At 44.2% G+C, this 17,120-nt stretch overlaps 1 protein-coding gene and 1 pseudogene across 1 annotated transcript in view; one reads left to right on the forward strand and one right to left on the reverse strand.

Moving 5' to 3' along the window:
* Positions 1-6,148, forward strand: part of GORASP1 (golgi reassembly stacking protein 1) — a 37,459-nt gene extending 31,311 nt beyond the window's left edge. Inside the window, exons 7-9 of the mRNA XM_044293313.1 lie at positions 2,252-2,381; positions 3,187-3,339; positions 5,159-6,148. Of these exons, the coding sequence (XP_044149248.1) occupies positions 2,252-2,381; positions 3,187-3,339; positions 5,159-5,400 (525 nt within the window). The 3' untranslated portion in view covers positions 5,401-6,148. The remainder of the gene's footprint in view (positions 1-2,251; positions 2,382-3,186; positions 3,340-5,158) is intronic.
* LOC122939476 overlaps positions 1-17,120 on the reverse strand; it is a 284,892-nt pseudogene that overhangs the window by 146,030 nt on the left and 121,742 nt on the right.

The following is a 17,120-nucleotide window of genomic DNA, read 5'->3' on the forward strand; positions in this document are numbered from 1 at the left end:
AAGTTAAAGGGAACCTGTCACATTGAACATGGAGGAGCTGAGCAGATTGATTATGTAGTTTAGTAGCAAAATATTCAGTAAAACTTGTATTTCATTCATTTATATTCCTGCTTATGCTGGGCTTTGAAGTCACGGAGGCGGTCCTATCAGTGATTGACAGCTATCTGTGTACACAGTCATAGAGAAAGGCTGTCAGTCACTGATAGGACCGTCTCCTCATAGAGGGAAGGCTGTCAGTCACTGATAGGACCGCCTCCTCATAGAAGGAAGCCTGTCAGTCACTGATAGGACCGTTTCCTCATAGAGGGAAGGCTGTCAGTCACTGATAGGACCGCCTCCTCATAGAGGGAAGGCTGTCAGTCACTGATAGGACCGCCTCCTCATAGAGGGAAGGCTGTCAGTCACTGATAGGACCGTCTCCTCATAGAGGGAAGGCTGTCAGTCACTGATAGGACCGTCTCCTCATAGAGGGAAGGCTGTCAGTCACTGATAGGACCGTCTCCTCATAGAGGGAAGGCTGTCAGTCACTGATAGGACCGTCTCCTCATAGAGGGAAGGCTGTCAGTCACTGATAGGACCGTCTCCTCATAGAGGGAAGGCTGTCAGTCACTGATAGAACTGCCTTCGTGACTTCAAAGTCCAGAATGAACAGGAATATAAGTTTTACTGAATCTTTTCCCCAAACACTATATATCAATCTGCTCTGCACCTCCTGCTCTATAACCTGCTCCCTGCAGCTCAGACACCATGTTCAACGTGACAGGTTCCCTGTAACAACAAAGTTAAAATTAATGTTCTCCACTATCTAATGACCACCAATAATCCAACATTCAGGCTGAACATGGATTAGGCTGGATTCACATCTGTGTTGTGTACTCCGGCACTGTGGTATCCGGTGTACATGCTGGCTTTTAGTTGGACAAAAAATGCTACACGCAAGATTTTTTTTGTCTGGCCGAAAGTCGACATATATGCCAGGTTACTCAGTGGTGTATCTTGGTTTTGTGCTGCCCTATGCGAGAATAAACTCGGGCACCCCCCTAATATAAATTTGACCCATCCCTTCCTGTCAAGGACAAACCCCTTCCTCTGTAAACCCCACCCCTTCCTCTTTAGGCTCCACCCTTTCCTGAAAAAGAATAATCACAAAATGAAGGGCGAGGTGTAGGGAAATCTGTCCATGTGGGGTGTTTAGAGGACCACTCCATTAACAACATGAAGCGGTGAAGAGGGCCAATGGGGCCCCCACATAAACCAGCCAATCGGGGGCCACAGTTCATATTTCCTGCCCTATTTTAAAGAAGCAAGGCACTGATTGGTCGCTTTGGACCCTAAATGTCCATCCAGCCTGTATGTGCCCATTACACACAGATGTAGCAGAGCTGAGTTTGTCACTGAGCACTCCTTGCGTGCTGCCTGTAACTATCACTAAGCAAACAAGGCATTTTGCCGCCCCATTGGCAAGTGCCGCCCTAGGCAAATGCCTTGTTTGCCTTGTGAAAGATACACCCCTGAGGTTACCGCCGGATCCCATTACAGTGAATAGGATCCGGCAGTGCACGGTGGTGTCCCCCAGTCTGTTCCTCCATGGAAAAGACTGCCGGAGCGCAGATGTGCACCTAGCCTTACACAGTCATCTGTTTGCAAACATCGGCGCTGACAATGGTCCACAACCCATAGTTTTGTACTTCGCATACACTTTAAGAGCTATATACTCGGCTTACTTTTTAAGGAAGTTGCTTATGTTAAAGGGAACCTGTCATGTGGATATTTGATTATAATCTAACTAATTATATACAATCATTAACTACTAAAAAGTACCTTAGATGTATTCACTTACTGGTGTGACAGATGGTTACCTCATAATATACACACAAAGATGCCGTATGCCCCATGCTAATGAGCTGATTCGAGTCCGGCGTGATGTCATTGAGTCCAGCGTATATTTAATTCAGAGCTATAGCCACTCCCCTGCCCACCTGCTGCTGATTCCTATGGAAACAAACTGTCATTCAGCAGCAGGTGGGCGGGGAGAGTCAGGAGCTCATGAATATTCATGACTCATCATTATCAGCTGGAGCTTTTCAATACAAGATGTTGGCAGATTGACTGGGTCAATTAAAGAAGGTGACCCAGCATTTTGCTAAGAGAATCAGTCACTTATTTATGTTGCCCTTAGTTAGGACACCATAAAACTGGTGACAGGTTCCCTTTAAATCTAAAAAAAATTATGTTTGTATTCTGTTGGCAGGCTCCTCTGTTGGCCCCAGAAACCCACACAGAAGCGGCTGCAGAAGCCCACCAGTTGTCAGATGCACATGTTCATCCTGGAGAAGCTGCCCTGGTTCTGCCCCCACCTGTACAAAGAGTTGTAAATCCAGGTAGTAAATTGAGAAAATAATCATCCTTTATATTGATCTATTATCTGTTATTATGGACAGTTATTGTCATGAGAAGATACCGTATGACGTTGTACTGCCTGGCTAGTAGTCATCCTCCACCAGGAAATTCACCAGTGCCTTGTAGGGTTAGCTCAGCTGAATGTAATTTCACCTAGCGATCCATTGCTTCAATCTGGGGAAAAAGTACTTTTAATCCATATGCAAATGAGCAGTTAAGTGCACCAAGGGTAGGTCCATTCCACTCTGTGCACCCTTGCTCCTGCCAGCCCATTTCTCCTTCTTAGATAGATAAGGTCAAGGCCCAGTCATCTCACCAGACCCTGTCAATCAAGAAGGAGAGGAAGGAGCAGGAGTGCACAGAGTGGCTCAGGCCCACCCTCAGTGCACTTAGCATCTCATTTGCATATGGACTAAATGTACTTTTCCTCGAAAAAAAATGAAGCAATAGATCGCTAAGTCACTACATACAGCTGAGCTAGCCCTACAAGGCATTCTGCCTGATTTTACAGTGAATTTTCTGGTGGCAGACTTCCTGGAGGCTGTCCATGCCTATTTGATCTGTGTTGGCTGAACCAGCTGATTTTGGCAGCTCTGGCCAGCCATTTAAAGGTATATGGGGACTGGGCAAGTTGGATTTGATCTGCCCAATCCTTTTGTTTCTGAGGAGATGAGCCGCTGCCAGAGGCTTGTTCGGCCAGCAGTTATCTGCCATCTTTACTTGCCCACAATCTCAGGGTTTCTCCTGACCTGCTTCCTAAACTGACGACTTCTTTTTCTGCATTAGGATTTCCAGAGAGTCCTAATATTCTGGCGCCTGAGATTCCAGATCTTACAAACCTGCTGGATGTGACAGCACCGCTTGCCCTCGATGTTACTTCGGATCTTCCCGCAGTCACAGACAAGCTACTTACTGCTGAAGAGCTGAATGCTTATATTGGTAGGCATTATGTAATAATTGCGGTATATGGCAGACTAATGGTGAGCTTGTCCTTGTTAGTGCCCTTCCGGCCTTGAACTTGTCTTACCTGGGAAGGTGATGGCATAGTGTCCATCATAACGTTCTTTCCATTTAGCAAAATCTTCTGTAGCCTTTAATCATCTGCAAATGGAAGTGACATCTAAAGGGGTTATCCTGGAAAAATTATTTAGGACCTATCCTTAGGATACTTCATCTAATCTTGATTAGATTGGCGGGGGTCCAACTCCCAGGACCCCGGCTGATCAGCTGTCAGAAGAGGCCGGTGCTCAGTGAGCGCCGCAACCTCTTCCTAGGCCGAGTGACGACACGTTCATTGGTCACATGACCTAGTTGCAGCTCAGCTCCATTGAAGTGAATGGGGCAGAGCTGCAATACCAAGCACAGCCACTATACAATGTACGGCGCTGTGCTATGTGAGCTGCAGGGAGCATGCCAATGTGATAATGATAACCTACCCCTTTAATATTTTTGTGGTGTTTCACTCTGATTCACCTTAGTTCAGTTGCATAGACTAGTGAAAATACTTAAGGCAGGTAAGGTAGGTATCTACTAGCAACAACTTTCTATACGACTGGGTCCGCACAACATCTGGGGGTGTGTGAACCTGCTCTTAGACATCAGCGGAAATACACAGATCTTTGCTGCAGTCGTGGAAATATCTGCAACAAAATCTGCAGCGTGTGAAGGCGCCCTAATTCTACCAGGTTATTTTCCTGCCAGTGCACTGGAGGCGGAGCTGCGTTTATACGCTCCCCCTCCCCTCCCCTCTGTCGGGGGTGACCGCTCTAGTGGTCTCCTGGTTGGATGCTACAGCTAAATAATAACAGCAAAATTTAAGTTCATATTCACACTACTGATAATAAAAGGTCCACAACTAATAGCAGTTTAGCATGGTCAAAACCACTGACAGACTCACTTTAATTTAAAGGGTCATTGAATTTTGGTAAAACATTTGATATGTTATAGAAACATAGAAAAGTTTTGATTGGTGGGGTGGGGAGGGTCTGAGCGCTGAGAACTAGACCTCTAGGACGAGGTGAGAGAAGCGCACACATATCGCGCTCTCTCTTCCCGCTGCGGGGGATAGGCTTAATAAGAGTATCAGCCCGTCTCGATTCTGTCCTCTGCAGCAAGGAGAGAGAGCGTGATATGCGCATGCTTTTCTTTCCTCATTCTAGTGATCGTGGGGGGCTCAGAATTTAGACCTTTACTGATCACACTTCTGACATATCAAAAGATTTTACAAAACGAGTGACCTTTTAAGTTGGGAGAAGTTCGAGGCCACTGGGGTATATTTGTCTGCCAAAGAGTGTTTGGCTGATGTGAGAACTGTTTGGTATTTTGTGATTGTGTCACAGGGGGCCTATCAAGGAACAAAGGAAGACCCCATCCCTCTTTGTAACTGTTTAGATGCTGCAGTTGCTATTGACTGTGGCATCTGAGGTTGCCTCTGATCCTGGCCTCTGCAGGGAGTTGTCAGATACATAACACGGTCGCCTCCTGCTCTGTACAGAGTGGGCTCAGCTCCTGAGCACACCTACATATACATCAATGTGCTCAAAACACTCTGAAGCAGATTTTGCCCTGATGAGGGTTGGGACACAGCGGTGAGCTCCACAGCCCCTCATTCCAGTCAGTGCGGTCTCTGAAGGATGAATACCTACCGATCACCGATGGCCTCCCAGTGGTGTTCAGTGCTATATTCCTGCAGTATAGCCACCTCATGATTCTTATTCCAGTGGTCTGACAACCCCTCTATTTGATTTTTGTTTCACAGAGCAAGTCAAAGTGTCTGAAGGACCATCTCTGGAGATGCCCTTGTCACACTCTGTCTTGGATCATGCACTTGCTGAGCAGAACTCTTTAGTCTCCTTTGAAGATCTGGTGAGCAGCTCCTCAGAAGTCGCTCCAGCAGGTGAATCTCTGGCTGAAGTGGACAATTCTGCAGTTCCCACAGTAAATGACCAGAAAATCACTGAAGAGTCTTCAACAGAAGCGGCTGAAACAAAGGAAGAATAGAACGTAAAAGACGATAAATTCAAATTGGTCTTAATGAAATGCAAAATGCACATCAACCAGAAAATGGTTCAAGTTTTACTATTTTTATTTTAAAGCAAAACGACAAGCTTTTTATCTAAATGATATAAATAACATTTTACTCAAATATCTGTCTTCAGGAACCATAGACTCTGTGTAATCATCTTCATCACTGTATGTATGTTTAATATTACAGGACGTTTTATATATGTTGCCAAGCTTTGCGCAGCCAGACATTTCATTTGAAGCATCGTTTTGCAACTTTTGGCTCTCCATCTGTTGCAGAACTACAAGTCCCAGTACGCTCTGACAAATTGGAGCTGCCCTTGCATGCTGGGAGTCATAGTTTCAACCAGTGAAGAGCCACAGGTTTGAGACCACTGATTTAAAGTGTAAGTGGAATAGCATATTAAGATTAATATCCAAGCTTGGTCTCCTAGGATCCTGTAGGTCAGCATTCCCCAGCTCGTGGTTCAGGAGCCACTTGTGCTTTGTATGTCGCTCCTCAGCAGTGCACTGTTTGTACCGGACTGTCCTATCACTCAAACTTGGTACTAGGGTCAAAATATCACTGGCAATTAATGGTAGGATAAAATCCATATCATCTTCAATAGGCATGTCTGTTGTGTTTGTAAAAGGCTTGAAAAGGTTGGAGACCTCGACCATATGCAATAGAGGACCTGTATCCTTTAAATGGAACCTGCTGACCTCACTGAGGGCAGTATAAAATAGTGACAGAAATGCTGATTTCAGCGGTGTGTCACTCATGAGCTAAAAGTAAGTGGTTGCCGAGAACCAACATCACAATCGTTACAGACTGAGCCTGGAACAGAGTCCCGGCCACCTGAGAAGAGTCATGGTCATTCATGAATTCCTGCTCTCCCTGTCGACCTGCTGATGACTGACAGTCTTCTACCTAGTTTTCTCCCTTTCTCTCTAGGAGAGAACTGCCAACCATCAGCAGAAGGGCAGGAGATTAGGAATAACCATGACTCTTCTCAGGTAGATTTGACTTCAAGGCCTGGGCTGCAATGATTATGATGCTGGTTCTCAGCAACCTCTTACTATTAGCTCATGAGTGACACACCGCTGACATCAGCATTTCTGTCACTATTTTCAAGCCTTGCAGCAGAACTCCCCTACTGTCTACAGGATCTTGGAGACATAGCATGCTTTCTGCCTGAGTCATTAGCATTGGGTTGAACAAGTCCAAGTGTCTGAAGGCCATCTTTGGAGATTCCGTTGTCATATAGGTGGGGTTAGTGGTGTACTGCTCATTGCTCCCTCAAGTTACAATATTATTGGTTCCGAGACAACCATTGTATGTTGAAACCATTGTAACTCGAGTAATCAGTTCCAAAGCCCCAAAATATCTTCTAAGATAAGAGAAAATGAAGATTTAAGAAAAATAAACAGATAACTAAGACAGATAGAACAAGTCCTTACATATAACAGTCAGGAATAGCTGCTAACTAGCAACACATACAGCTATTTTATCAGAGAAGTGCCGTTTGGTTGGTTGGATCTGAGACATTGTATGTTGAGTCTGGTTTCAACTTACGATGGGTCAGAAAAGACCATTGTATGTTGAAAATATTGTATCCTGAGGACATTGTATCTTGAGGGATCATTGTATATCAGTCACAACTGAAGGGGCACAATGCTTAGCTGAGCACTTCTTCCCCTTTATTTCGGTGATTGGGTGTCTCATCACCAACTTTAACATGTCAAAAGTTTTCCGAAACTACAGGTAGACTTTACTGAAGCATATTGCAGACTTGTAACTCATGGTAAGCCCTGCCATATGTATAATAATGGGTAAAGACCACAGGATCAGAAGGTTCAGATCTCAGGATCTGAATCTTAGCACTGCGCACAGGAATCATGTTTGGTGAGATGTAATCTCCGCTAGCTCAGTGCACATCTCATTAACGGTCTGTAATCATCTTGTTAGAGGTTAGCAGTTCTCTAACTTGTGGCAGAGATGCGGACAGCGCACAAAAGTCACCCGTGGTGTAAATGAGGCATTTGAAGTGGATTCAGAGAGGTTTTTGCATTGAAGTCAGTGGAGTAGCAGAGAAAAACACTAGAATTGGAGTTACAGTTGATTTTAGCAGCGTTTCTGCAGCCAAAAACGCTTCTGAATTATCCCACTGAAGGCCCTCAAAATACTGGGAGAAACGCCCCTGCTAAAAATTCTCCTAAACTCCTTTTAAAATGCCACCAAATTACACATTTTCGTAAAAAAACAAAAAAAAAAAAAAAAACCCCACCTTTTTTCAGCTGTGGATTTGAAACGTGTGAACATACCCTTAGGAGCTCCTCGGTCATGGCTCGGTGCTCTTCATTATTATATGTCAGGTGATCTATTTCCATTAGATCCTGAGGTTTCTAGAAGAGACGGTTAGGAGCATGTGGACATTTTATCTATGGTTACAGATATTGGTCAGATATAAACGGGCCTGAGTGGTTGTAACCTCTGAAAAGTGAGATGATTCTGTTCATTTTGATTCTTCATGAAAATCTTCCTAATACGGTGTAATGGTCTGGTAAGAACTGTAATATATTTAAGCCAAGTCTTATTTCAAAGTGCATCAAACCTTTATACTGCAGCACTGCAATAGTATTTGTAGCACAGAAAGATAAAGTGCCTCAGACCAAGACTGGTTACATGTTCCTTCGGCTACTTTCACACTTGCGTTGTTAATTCCGGTATTGAGATCCAGCAGAGGATCTCAATACCGGAGTTAAACGGATCCGTTTTGATTTTACACATCAGGATGCATCTGCTCTGTTAGGATGCGGTTGTGTGAAGTCAAAACAAAAAAAAAACATTGTTTTCAGTGACAGATCCGTTTTTATGACCAGACACAAAACTGCAGTTTGCAGCGGTTTTGTTTCCAGTTACAAAACGGAACGGAAGACGTCTTGATGCATCCTGAACGGATCTCTTTCCATTCAGAATCCATGAGTTCTAAACGGAAATGTTTTTTTTCCGGTATTGAGATCCTCTGCCGGGTCTCAACAACAACACAAGTGTGAAAGTGGCCTTAGGCTGAGTTCACATCGGCGTTCAGCTTTTCCGGTCTCCTATCCGTAGGAGCAGAAGAACGGAAAGCAAGAATTCGGCACATAACGGAGCCGAACGTAAACCGAAGGACCCCATAGACTATAATGGGGTCCGTTAGGTTCTCAATCAGAAGATTTTTGAAGCAGAGACAAAAATCGTGCATGCTGGACTTTTGCCTCTACTTCAAAAATCTTCCTCTGAGCGGAACCTTAACAGACCCCATTATGGCCCATAGGGTCCACGGCTTCCATTCGGCTCAGTTATGTGCCGAATCCATCCATTCCGTTCTTCTGCTACTATAACCTAGCAGGAGAACGGGAAGGCTGAACGCTGATGTGAACTCGGCCTTAGAGGGATTTCCTTCTTTCCAGATTTAGTTTGGTACGCTAGATGTATCGCTGTCTATGTAGAATGGTTGTCCATGTGGTTGTTAGTTACTTTTTTTTATCATTTGTAAACTAGTTAAGGTGTGGGTCCTGCAGAACAAGTGTCAGCTACCCTGATAGGACTGAGTAATGGAATTGACTGACATTGGAGGCTTGTGTGTGTTCAGCTGTTTAAACACTCATTACAGTAATGTCTCAAGCGTGGATTTTGCACTGTCATTTATCAAAATGTCTTGGAAATCGTGAGGAATGTATCTTAAAGGGATTATCCCATGACTAATGTAAAAATGAAAAATGAAAATCAGACATCATATAGTACAGTACATGATAATACTTTTCTAACAGCCCTGTACCTCACATGGGTCCAGAGATCTCCCCATTCATTGCTCTGCTAGATTTATATTAAGCTGGCAGCTCAAGGGGAGTGTCTTTTCTGCTGGCGCTAAGGGGGCGTGTACATGCTCTCCCTATCATAGCTCAGGAGACAGTTGAAGGATGAAACTGAGCATGTGCGGCCTTCTCAGCGAGCAGGTCAAAGAAATAAGAAAACAAACAGCAGGTGGCGCTATACCGATACATTTTATTGAATAACTCAGTGGCTATATTACATTTTTAATTGCATGCAATTACAAAAGTAATCAAATCTAGGTGCTGATTTGAAAACTGTAGAATATTTGTCTTGGGACAACCCCTTTAAATTTGAACTGCTTTAAACCAGGCTCTTGCTCCATGGTATACAGTATGTGCTGTCGTTTTTGGAAAGGAACACTACGTGTAGAAAATACAATAAATATAATTCTGTTTGTACCAGGAAATCAGCCCTCTTACCATCTCACTTACCTCAAAGCACACTAGTCTCTGGCTGTAAGGCAACGGGCTGAAGCATAGACATACCATTACTGCTCCCTCTACAATAGGAGATGAGGAACATTAACCCCTTCCCGACAGCACCATAATAGTACGGTGCAGCGGGACGTGACTTATTGTAAAATCAGTTTTGAATAGCTTGAGGGGTGTAGTTTCTAAAATGGGGTGATTTATGGGTAGTTTCTAATATGTAAGCCCCAGAAAGTGAGTTCATAACTAAGCCTTCTAAATTTTTGGTAAATATTGTATTTTTTAATAAATAAAAATGATTTTTTTTTAAACTTATTTTTACCACTGTCATGAAGTACAATATGTGACGAGAAAACATTCTCAGAATGGCCTGGGCAGGAAGGTAAAAACTGGCCCGCGGTTGAAAGGGTTAAGGGCCTGATTTATCAAGGTTGGCGTGTGCTATGCTGGTCTTGATAAGGCCTGAGCTGCCGAAGGAGTCATGTACAAGGCGCAGGCCTCAACAGCTGCTTCCTCCGGCAGTCCATGCGCCATAATGAAATCTATGCCAGCTAAGAGGTACCGTAGAATTCTGCCATTGTTTACCCTTGTTTCTAGTTAAATAATGATGAATGTGCCACCCACACCCCGCCCTCGTCATGTCCCCTTTTCAGAAACCGACAAGGGTGGTGTAAAAATTCCAGGATCAGGATCTACAACTTTTTACGCCAAAAAAGGGGAATGAGAAATTTCCCCCAAAGTTTTTTCAGATGTCTAAGAAAATCCTACTAGGCCTTGTTCACACATCGGTGAATCACAGATGTTTGTGATCTCCAAGGACGACGCAGGTATCCAGTGAATTTAGCCAGTATATTCAGAGATCCGTGGTCGGTGGAAAAAAACAAACAAACAGATGCATAAACTACTTTAGTCCGTTTTCTAGATTAAACTCGCTCCTTTCAAGTCTGAGGGTTCTTTAAAACCATGGACAGGACATGAATGGCATCCATGTTTTCCTTGGATTGTGGCTAGGAGACGCTCTGGAAGTCCTCTTTTTAGCCTAGCAGTGCATGGCAGGATACAGTTCAGTATATTGGGTATTCTTCAGTTTTTTTCTCCGTGTGTGAAAAATGGATTACAGAAGGCATAAAAACAGACACACAGAACACAAATACATGCAACAAGAAATTAGTCACAAATGGAAAACGGACATGGAAATGTGAATAAGGCCTTGTCCATATTTCAACCATGAAGAATCAGTGTTTGGTCCATGTGTCCGTTTTGTTACCGTCTTGAGTGTCATCCGTATTCCACAGACATTAGTTTCCAGAGAATCTCCTACTAATGAACCTTAAAAAAAATGGCAGACCAGGGATGCTATCCGTGTGGTTTTTCATGGACCCATAGACTTCAACAGGAGTGTTGTGATAATGTTGTGGCAGAGTAGTGCATGTCTCCGTGATTTTTCCATTGACCCATGGTTAGTGGAAAAATACTGGTGTGTGAACAAACACATTTAAATCAATAGGTACGTGTGCCGTGCATGGAAAATGCAGATATACATGTCCATGAAAAACGGAAATGGGAACAAGGCCTTATTTTTATTATTGATTTCTAGTTTTTTGGGGGGCAAAATTATGTTTTTAGACCCTCATTTGAAAACCAGAATCGAGTCTGAGGTTCCGTTAGCATTTTCATAAGTATTCAGAAATAAAATAAAATGAAGTCTCTGTTGAAAAATACTTGTCCTCTCTAGCGCTGCAAATCCAAAGACAATGTGGGAGAAGTCTGATGAGTAAAGTTATATAGAAGGATTGCGCTGCAGGAGAGAAATCTTTTGTGTAAATAAAAGTTCCTTTTATGGATCCTCAACCAATGTGGTCATAAGCCAACCTCACAAACTAACATCAGTATGGAAACCTGTTGTGAAATGAAAAAAAAAGCGCACTATGGTGTAGCAAATTCCAAATACTTGACGCACCATGTGAATGGATTATACTCACAGGATTTCTGATTAGTGGATGCGTGTAAAAAATAGATGATATCTTCAATAGAACTCTGTTGGAAGAAGAGAACTATAGCGTAGTATGTAATGACACTTTGCACGCTTGCAACAAGGTTGTACTCACAGAATATCCATCATAAGGTGCATGGGAAAAATTTATTTGCGGAATCTTCACAGACGGCTGGGTAAGTGGAACAGGCAAGGATCCGAACACTTCAGCAGAAGAAAACCCAAAAATGGATCCGACAGATGAAACACGTCTATACCTGGATGACAGTGAACCACAGCTTCCACAAAAGACTGGCAAGTAGGATGGATGCGCACCAGAAGGTCAGATAAAAGTTGTTTAATAAAACAAAAAATTACAGCTTGAAAAACATATATTAAAAGTCTCTGAAATGCCCGACCCGGGTTTCGCCGTGATGCTTTGTTTGGGCCATGCCCCAGACGAAGCATCACGGCGAAACCCGGGTCGGGCATTTCAGAGACTTTTAATATATGTTTTTCAAGCTGTAATTTTTTGTTTTATTAAACAACTTTTATCTGACCTTCTGGTGCGCATCCATCCTACTTGCCAGTCTTTTGTGGAAGCTGTGGTTCACTGTCATCCAGGTATAGACGTGTTTCATCTGTCGGATCCATTTTTGGGTTTTCTTCTGCTGAAGTGTTCGGATCCTTGCCTGTTCCACTTACCCAGCCGTCTGTGAAGATTCCGCAAATAAATTTTTCCCATGCACCTTATGATGGATATTCTGTGAGTACAACCTTGTTGCAAGCGTGCAAAGTGTCATTACATACTACGCTATAGTTCTCTTCTTCCAACAGAGTTCTATTGAAGATATCATCTATTTTTTACACGCATCCACTAATCAGAAATCCTGTGAGTATAATCCATTCACATGGTGCGTAAAGTATTTGGAATTTGCTACACCATAGTGCGCTTTTTTTTTCATTTCACAACAGGTTTCCATACTGATGTTAGTTTGTGAGGTTGGCTTATGACCACATTGGTTGAGGATCCATAAAAGGAACTTTTATTTACACAAAAGATTTCTCTCCTGCAGCGCAATCCTTCTATATAACATTTTCAAAAGTATGTTTACATGGCATCTTTTGCCGTGGAACTTTGACGTGAACATCCACGCTGAACTTTTACCAGTAGGTGCATGGTTTCTGCCTCCTATTCATTTCAGTGTGAGGCATCGCTGTGAATCGAGGAGCAGCGGCTTAAAGCCACACCAAGAAGGGGCATGTCCTCCCTGTGATCCTTAGCGCTGCCCCCCCATTGAAATTAATGAGTGACAGAAAGGATGTGGGATTTTGGAAAATTTTTGGTGCGGACAGAATTACACGGTAAAGCCTGCTGTGTGAATGGCTGAAAATATAGTGCCCAACACTATAAAGTATGGGGTGACAAATATTGTTTGGTGTGATTTGCATCCTCTGTAAATAACCAAACCAGAAAATATACGTTAATAAATCTCCCCTGTTGGTACTTGAGGTGGTGGATTAATGAATTAATATATTTTCATGTAATGCCTAGAACTGATTTTGCTTGACTACCCTTATATAGTGGGTGGTGGGAATTCAGGAATTTCAGTGCCAGTTTTCTTGCTACTGGGCTCTATTTTTATGGGCTTTTATGTGTATAATAAGATTAATGAAGGCAAAGATGATATATGATATAGATTGTACATAATAAGCCTTGGTACATTCAGAAATGCCAGTTCTTCCCTTTGTAAATGGGAATTCTACAGTAATTTGGGGTTGGAAAGCGGCAGTTTAAAAATAAAAAGGATTTCACCTGGTGTCGTTGTCTTTATTACATGTACATTGCACAATGGGTATTCCTCATTAAACAGACCCTGGCTTTTATGATCTGTCAGAAGATTCACTTCCTAGGAGTCCAGAAATGGGTGCCAGCTGTTTAGATGGAAAGATGGTTGTCTTTAGGTTTAAATCAGTAGGATGATTGGTGTCAATCGCTGGTTTCCAAAACTCCCATTTTAGGCCTATTGCACACGAACGTATAGCTTTTTCTGTGTTTTGCGGTCCGATTTTCACGTTTTGGCATATACAGTATACAGTAATTACATAGAAAAAATTGGGCTGGGCATAAAATTTTCAATAGATGGTTCTGCAAAAATGGAACGGATACGAAAGACATACGGACGCATTTCTATATGTGTTCTGTTTTGTTTAGGTTTTTTTGCGGACCCATTGACTTGAATGGAGCCACGGAACGTGATTTGCGGGCAATAATAGGACATGTTCTATCTTTCAACAGAACGGAAATACGGAAACTGAATGCATACGGAGTACATTGTTTTTTTTTGCGGACCCATTGAAATGAATGGTTTCGTATACGGAGTGCATGAGGCCTTATTCTGTATGTTTTTGGTGTTCTTTGAATCCTGCACCGCCCCCTCAGGCCCTGCTCCAGGCATAACACAAAAAGGGCTCATGCACACGAGCACGTGCCCCGTGCTGTTTTGTGGACCGCAAACAGCAGTTCCGCAATATACTGGCATCAGCCGTGTGCACTCCATATCAGGGATGCAGACCCCTTGACTTGAATGGGTCCGCAATCCTCGAGATACGGAGAGGAGGCATGGATTGGAAGCACTACGAAGCTCTTCTGTGGGATTTCGGTCTGTACCTCCGCACCGCAAAAAAAATAGAACATATTTTTTTTTTTTTGCGCTACAGACCATCTCTTGTGGATTGCCGATCCATTCAAGTCAAAGGGTCCACATCCTCAAAAGGTGGACGGTGCCAGTAGAACGGTCCGCAGCACGGGGCACACACACTCGTGTGCATGAGTCCTACAACAGATTTATGAGAGCTAAAACTGCTTTTGTTGCCCATAGCCATAACCAACCACAGCTCAGCTGTCATTTTTTTCTCAAGTGCGCTATTGAAATCTGTGCTGTGGTTGGTTGCTATGGGTAACAAACATTTTTTTTTTAAGTTTTTTTTTTACACAGTTTGAAAAATCTCCGCAAGTGTGTGTGTTTTGTCTGGAATGTTCCTTTAGGGCTCCTACACAATTTTTCCACCAATTTCTGTAAAAGAAAAAAAAAAAGCATTTTTTATTTTTTTATTTTTTTGTCAACATTTTAAAACATGTTTTTCCACTCTGATACACACGGGGAAAATGCTAGATTCCCTTACGTCCTACCAGCAGCACAGATGGGGTTAACTGCCCCCTGTGGACTGGTAGGACCGGCGAAATTTTTAATGAGCCCAAAGAATAACCAATAGAAGAACTCCAGCTCCCTTAAAGGGAGGGGTTCGCCCCCCAGCCCAGCGTGTTTTTTTCTGTCCTTTGGACAGGTGGACTGGCGAAGCTCTCCCTCTCTGGGAGTTGGAGACCATTACTCTAATGTTTCCTTGGTCTCCTTTTTTTGTCCTTACATCTAGCGCTTTTTTCCACCTCATCACCACGACGGCTACGAGGAGATTGACCCCTGACCTCTGTAGGGGCAGGAACAGAGAGAGGGTTTAAATCCCCACCACCAGCACCAGTGTTTCCTGTCCCTACAGAGGTCAGGGGCAGAGAGAGAGAGTCTCCCTGTGGGGAGATGAAGATGGATTTTTTCCTTGGCACCTACCGGTGTTCCCCCTGCCCTCCTGCGGTCGGCGTACTAATGCTGGGCAGGGGTGAAGGAGGGAGGCCTCGCTCCATTATTAGTTGTGAGCCTGCTCCCGGCTGCGATCTCCCGCCGAGCCCTTGGGGCGTTCGCCGGGTGCGCACCGAAGCGCTTCTGAAGGCGGCCGACGTCACTTCTGGTGGACGAGGGAAGTGACGTCATCCAGGAAGCATCTCCAGCTTTAAAATTTTGGCGCCAGCAAGCACTGAATGCCTCCTGTACCGGCATTCCTGGAGCTGTGTGCGGTCATGTCGGCTGAACCCCGCTCCCCTGGAGACCCTCCTGTGCTGCCTACCGTAAGTCCCCTGTGGGGAAGCGCTTGTTACTCTGCTACTTGTTTTTAAACACTGTACCAGGTTGCCTTCTCCTCCTCCTCCACTACTCAGGCTTGGGGCTTTTTCCTAAGGAGGCTCAGAAAAAAGTCAGGAAACAGGCCAAATGGGTGTCCTGCCTCAAACGGCTTCCGGACGATTACCGCAAGAAACTCTGCAAGGACTGTATTTCTAGTGTCATTGCGGAGGAACAGCCTTCCTTCCTTGATGAATTAAGGTCTATGATCCATAATGAAGTAAAGACCTTATCCCAGATTTCCCCTCCTCTCAGGGACCCGCCTCCACCTAAAAGGCGCAGGGAACCCTCTCCCTCCTTATCTGACCCGGAGGTAACAGGGGAGGATGCCTCTTTATCTAGAGCCTGGGAAGACGAGGAGGCTTCCTCTGATATTGACACTGCTGAGTCAGAGAGGAAATTTTGTTTCTCGCTTGATGAGATGCCAGACCTTCTAAGGGCTGTCCGGGCCACAATGGGGATTGAAGACACCCCAAAAGCCCACTCAATACAAGATGAGATGTTCGGGAGACTCCGGGTTAAGAGAACCCGCGTGTTTCCAATTAATGAAAATATTCGTGACATGGTTCTGGACGAATGGTCCAACCCTGAGAAGCGGTTGGTGGTATCCAAATCCTTCCAAAACCGGCTATTATTTGATTCTAATGAGGGGAAGATCTTCAATGAAACTCCCAAAGTGGACATTCAGGTCGCTAAAGTTAATAAAAAGACTGCCTTGCCCTTTGAAGATACCTCACAGCTGCGTGACCCCATGGATAGGAAATCATGGGAAGCGGCCATGTTCAATTTAAAAACTAACATCGCGGCCACCTCGTTTGCTAGGTCCATGAGGTTGTGGCTTGACGAGTTAGAGACTCACATTAGAGATAATACCCCCAGGGATGAGCTGCTTAGGTCCCTCCCCTTATTGAAGTCCGCCACAGCCTTCATGGCAGACGCCTCGGCCGAATCTGTTAGATTCGCTGCGAAGGATGCAGGTTTTTCCAACGCTGCCCGCCGCGCCCTGTGGATGAAAAGCTGGTCGGGCGACAATACCTCAAAGATGAAGCTATGCTCCATCCCGTTTTCAGGGAAATATGTCTTTGGACCGTATCCTAGAAAAGGCCGCGGACAAGAAGAAGGGCTTCCCTGAGGAAAGATCCTTTAAAAGGAAATATCCCTTTCGGGCCCCCTCTAGCCAGAATAAACCCTTCAGGGATAAGGGAAAGTCAGGGCGTTGGAGCTATCCTAAAGGGGGCAGAGGTAGAGGTAACCCCTCCTCCTCCCAAAACAAGTCCTCCGACAAGCAATGACGCCAGCGTGGGGGGGAGATTGAGGAAATTTCTGACTCCGTGGGAGTCCATTTCCCCGAATCCCTGGGTCCGAGACATCATAAAATTCGGTTACCGAATCGAACTTTCCTCATCTCCCCCAAACCGCTTCAT

This window comes from Bufo gargarizans, chromosome 5 (genome assembly GCF_014858855.1).
Source record: "Bufo gargarizans isolate SCDJY-AF-19 chromosome 5, ASM1485885v1, whole genome shotgun sequence".
In the NCBI taxonomy this organism is placed as follows: domain Eukaryota; kingdom Metazoa; phylum Chordata; class Amphibia; order Anura; family Bufonidae; genus Bufo; species Bufo gargarizans.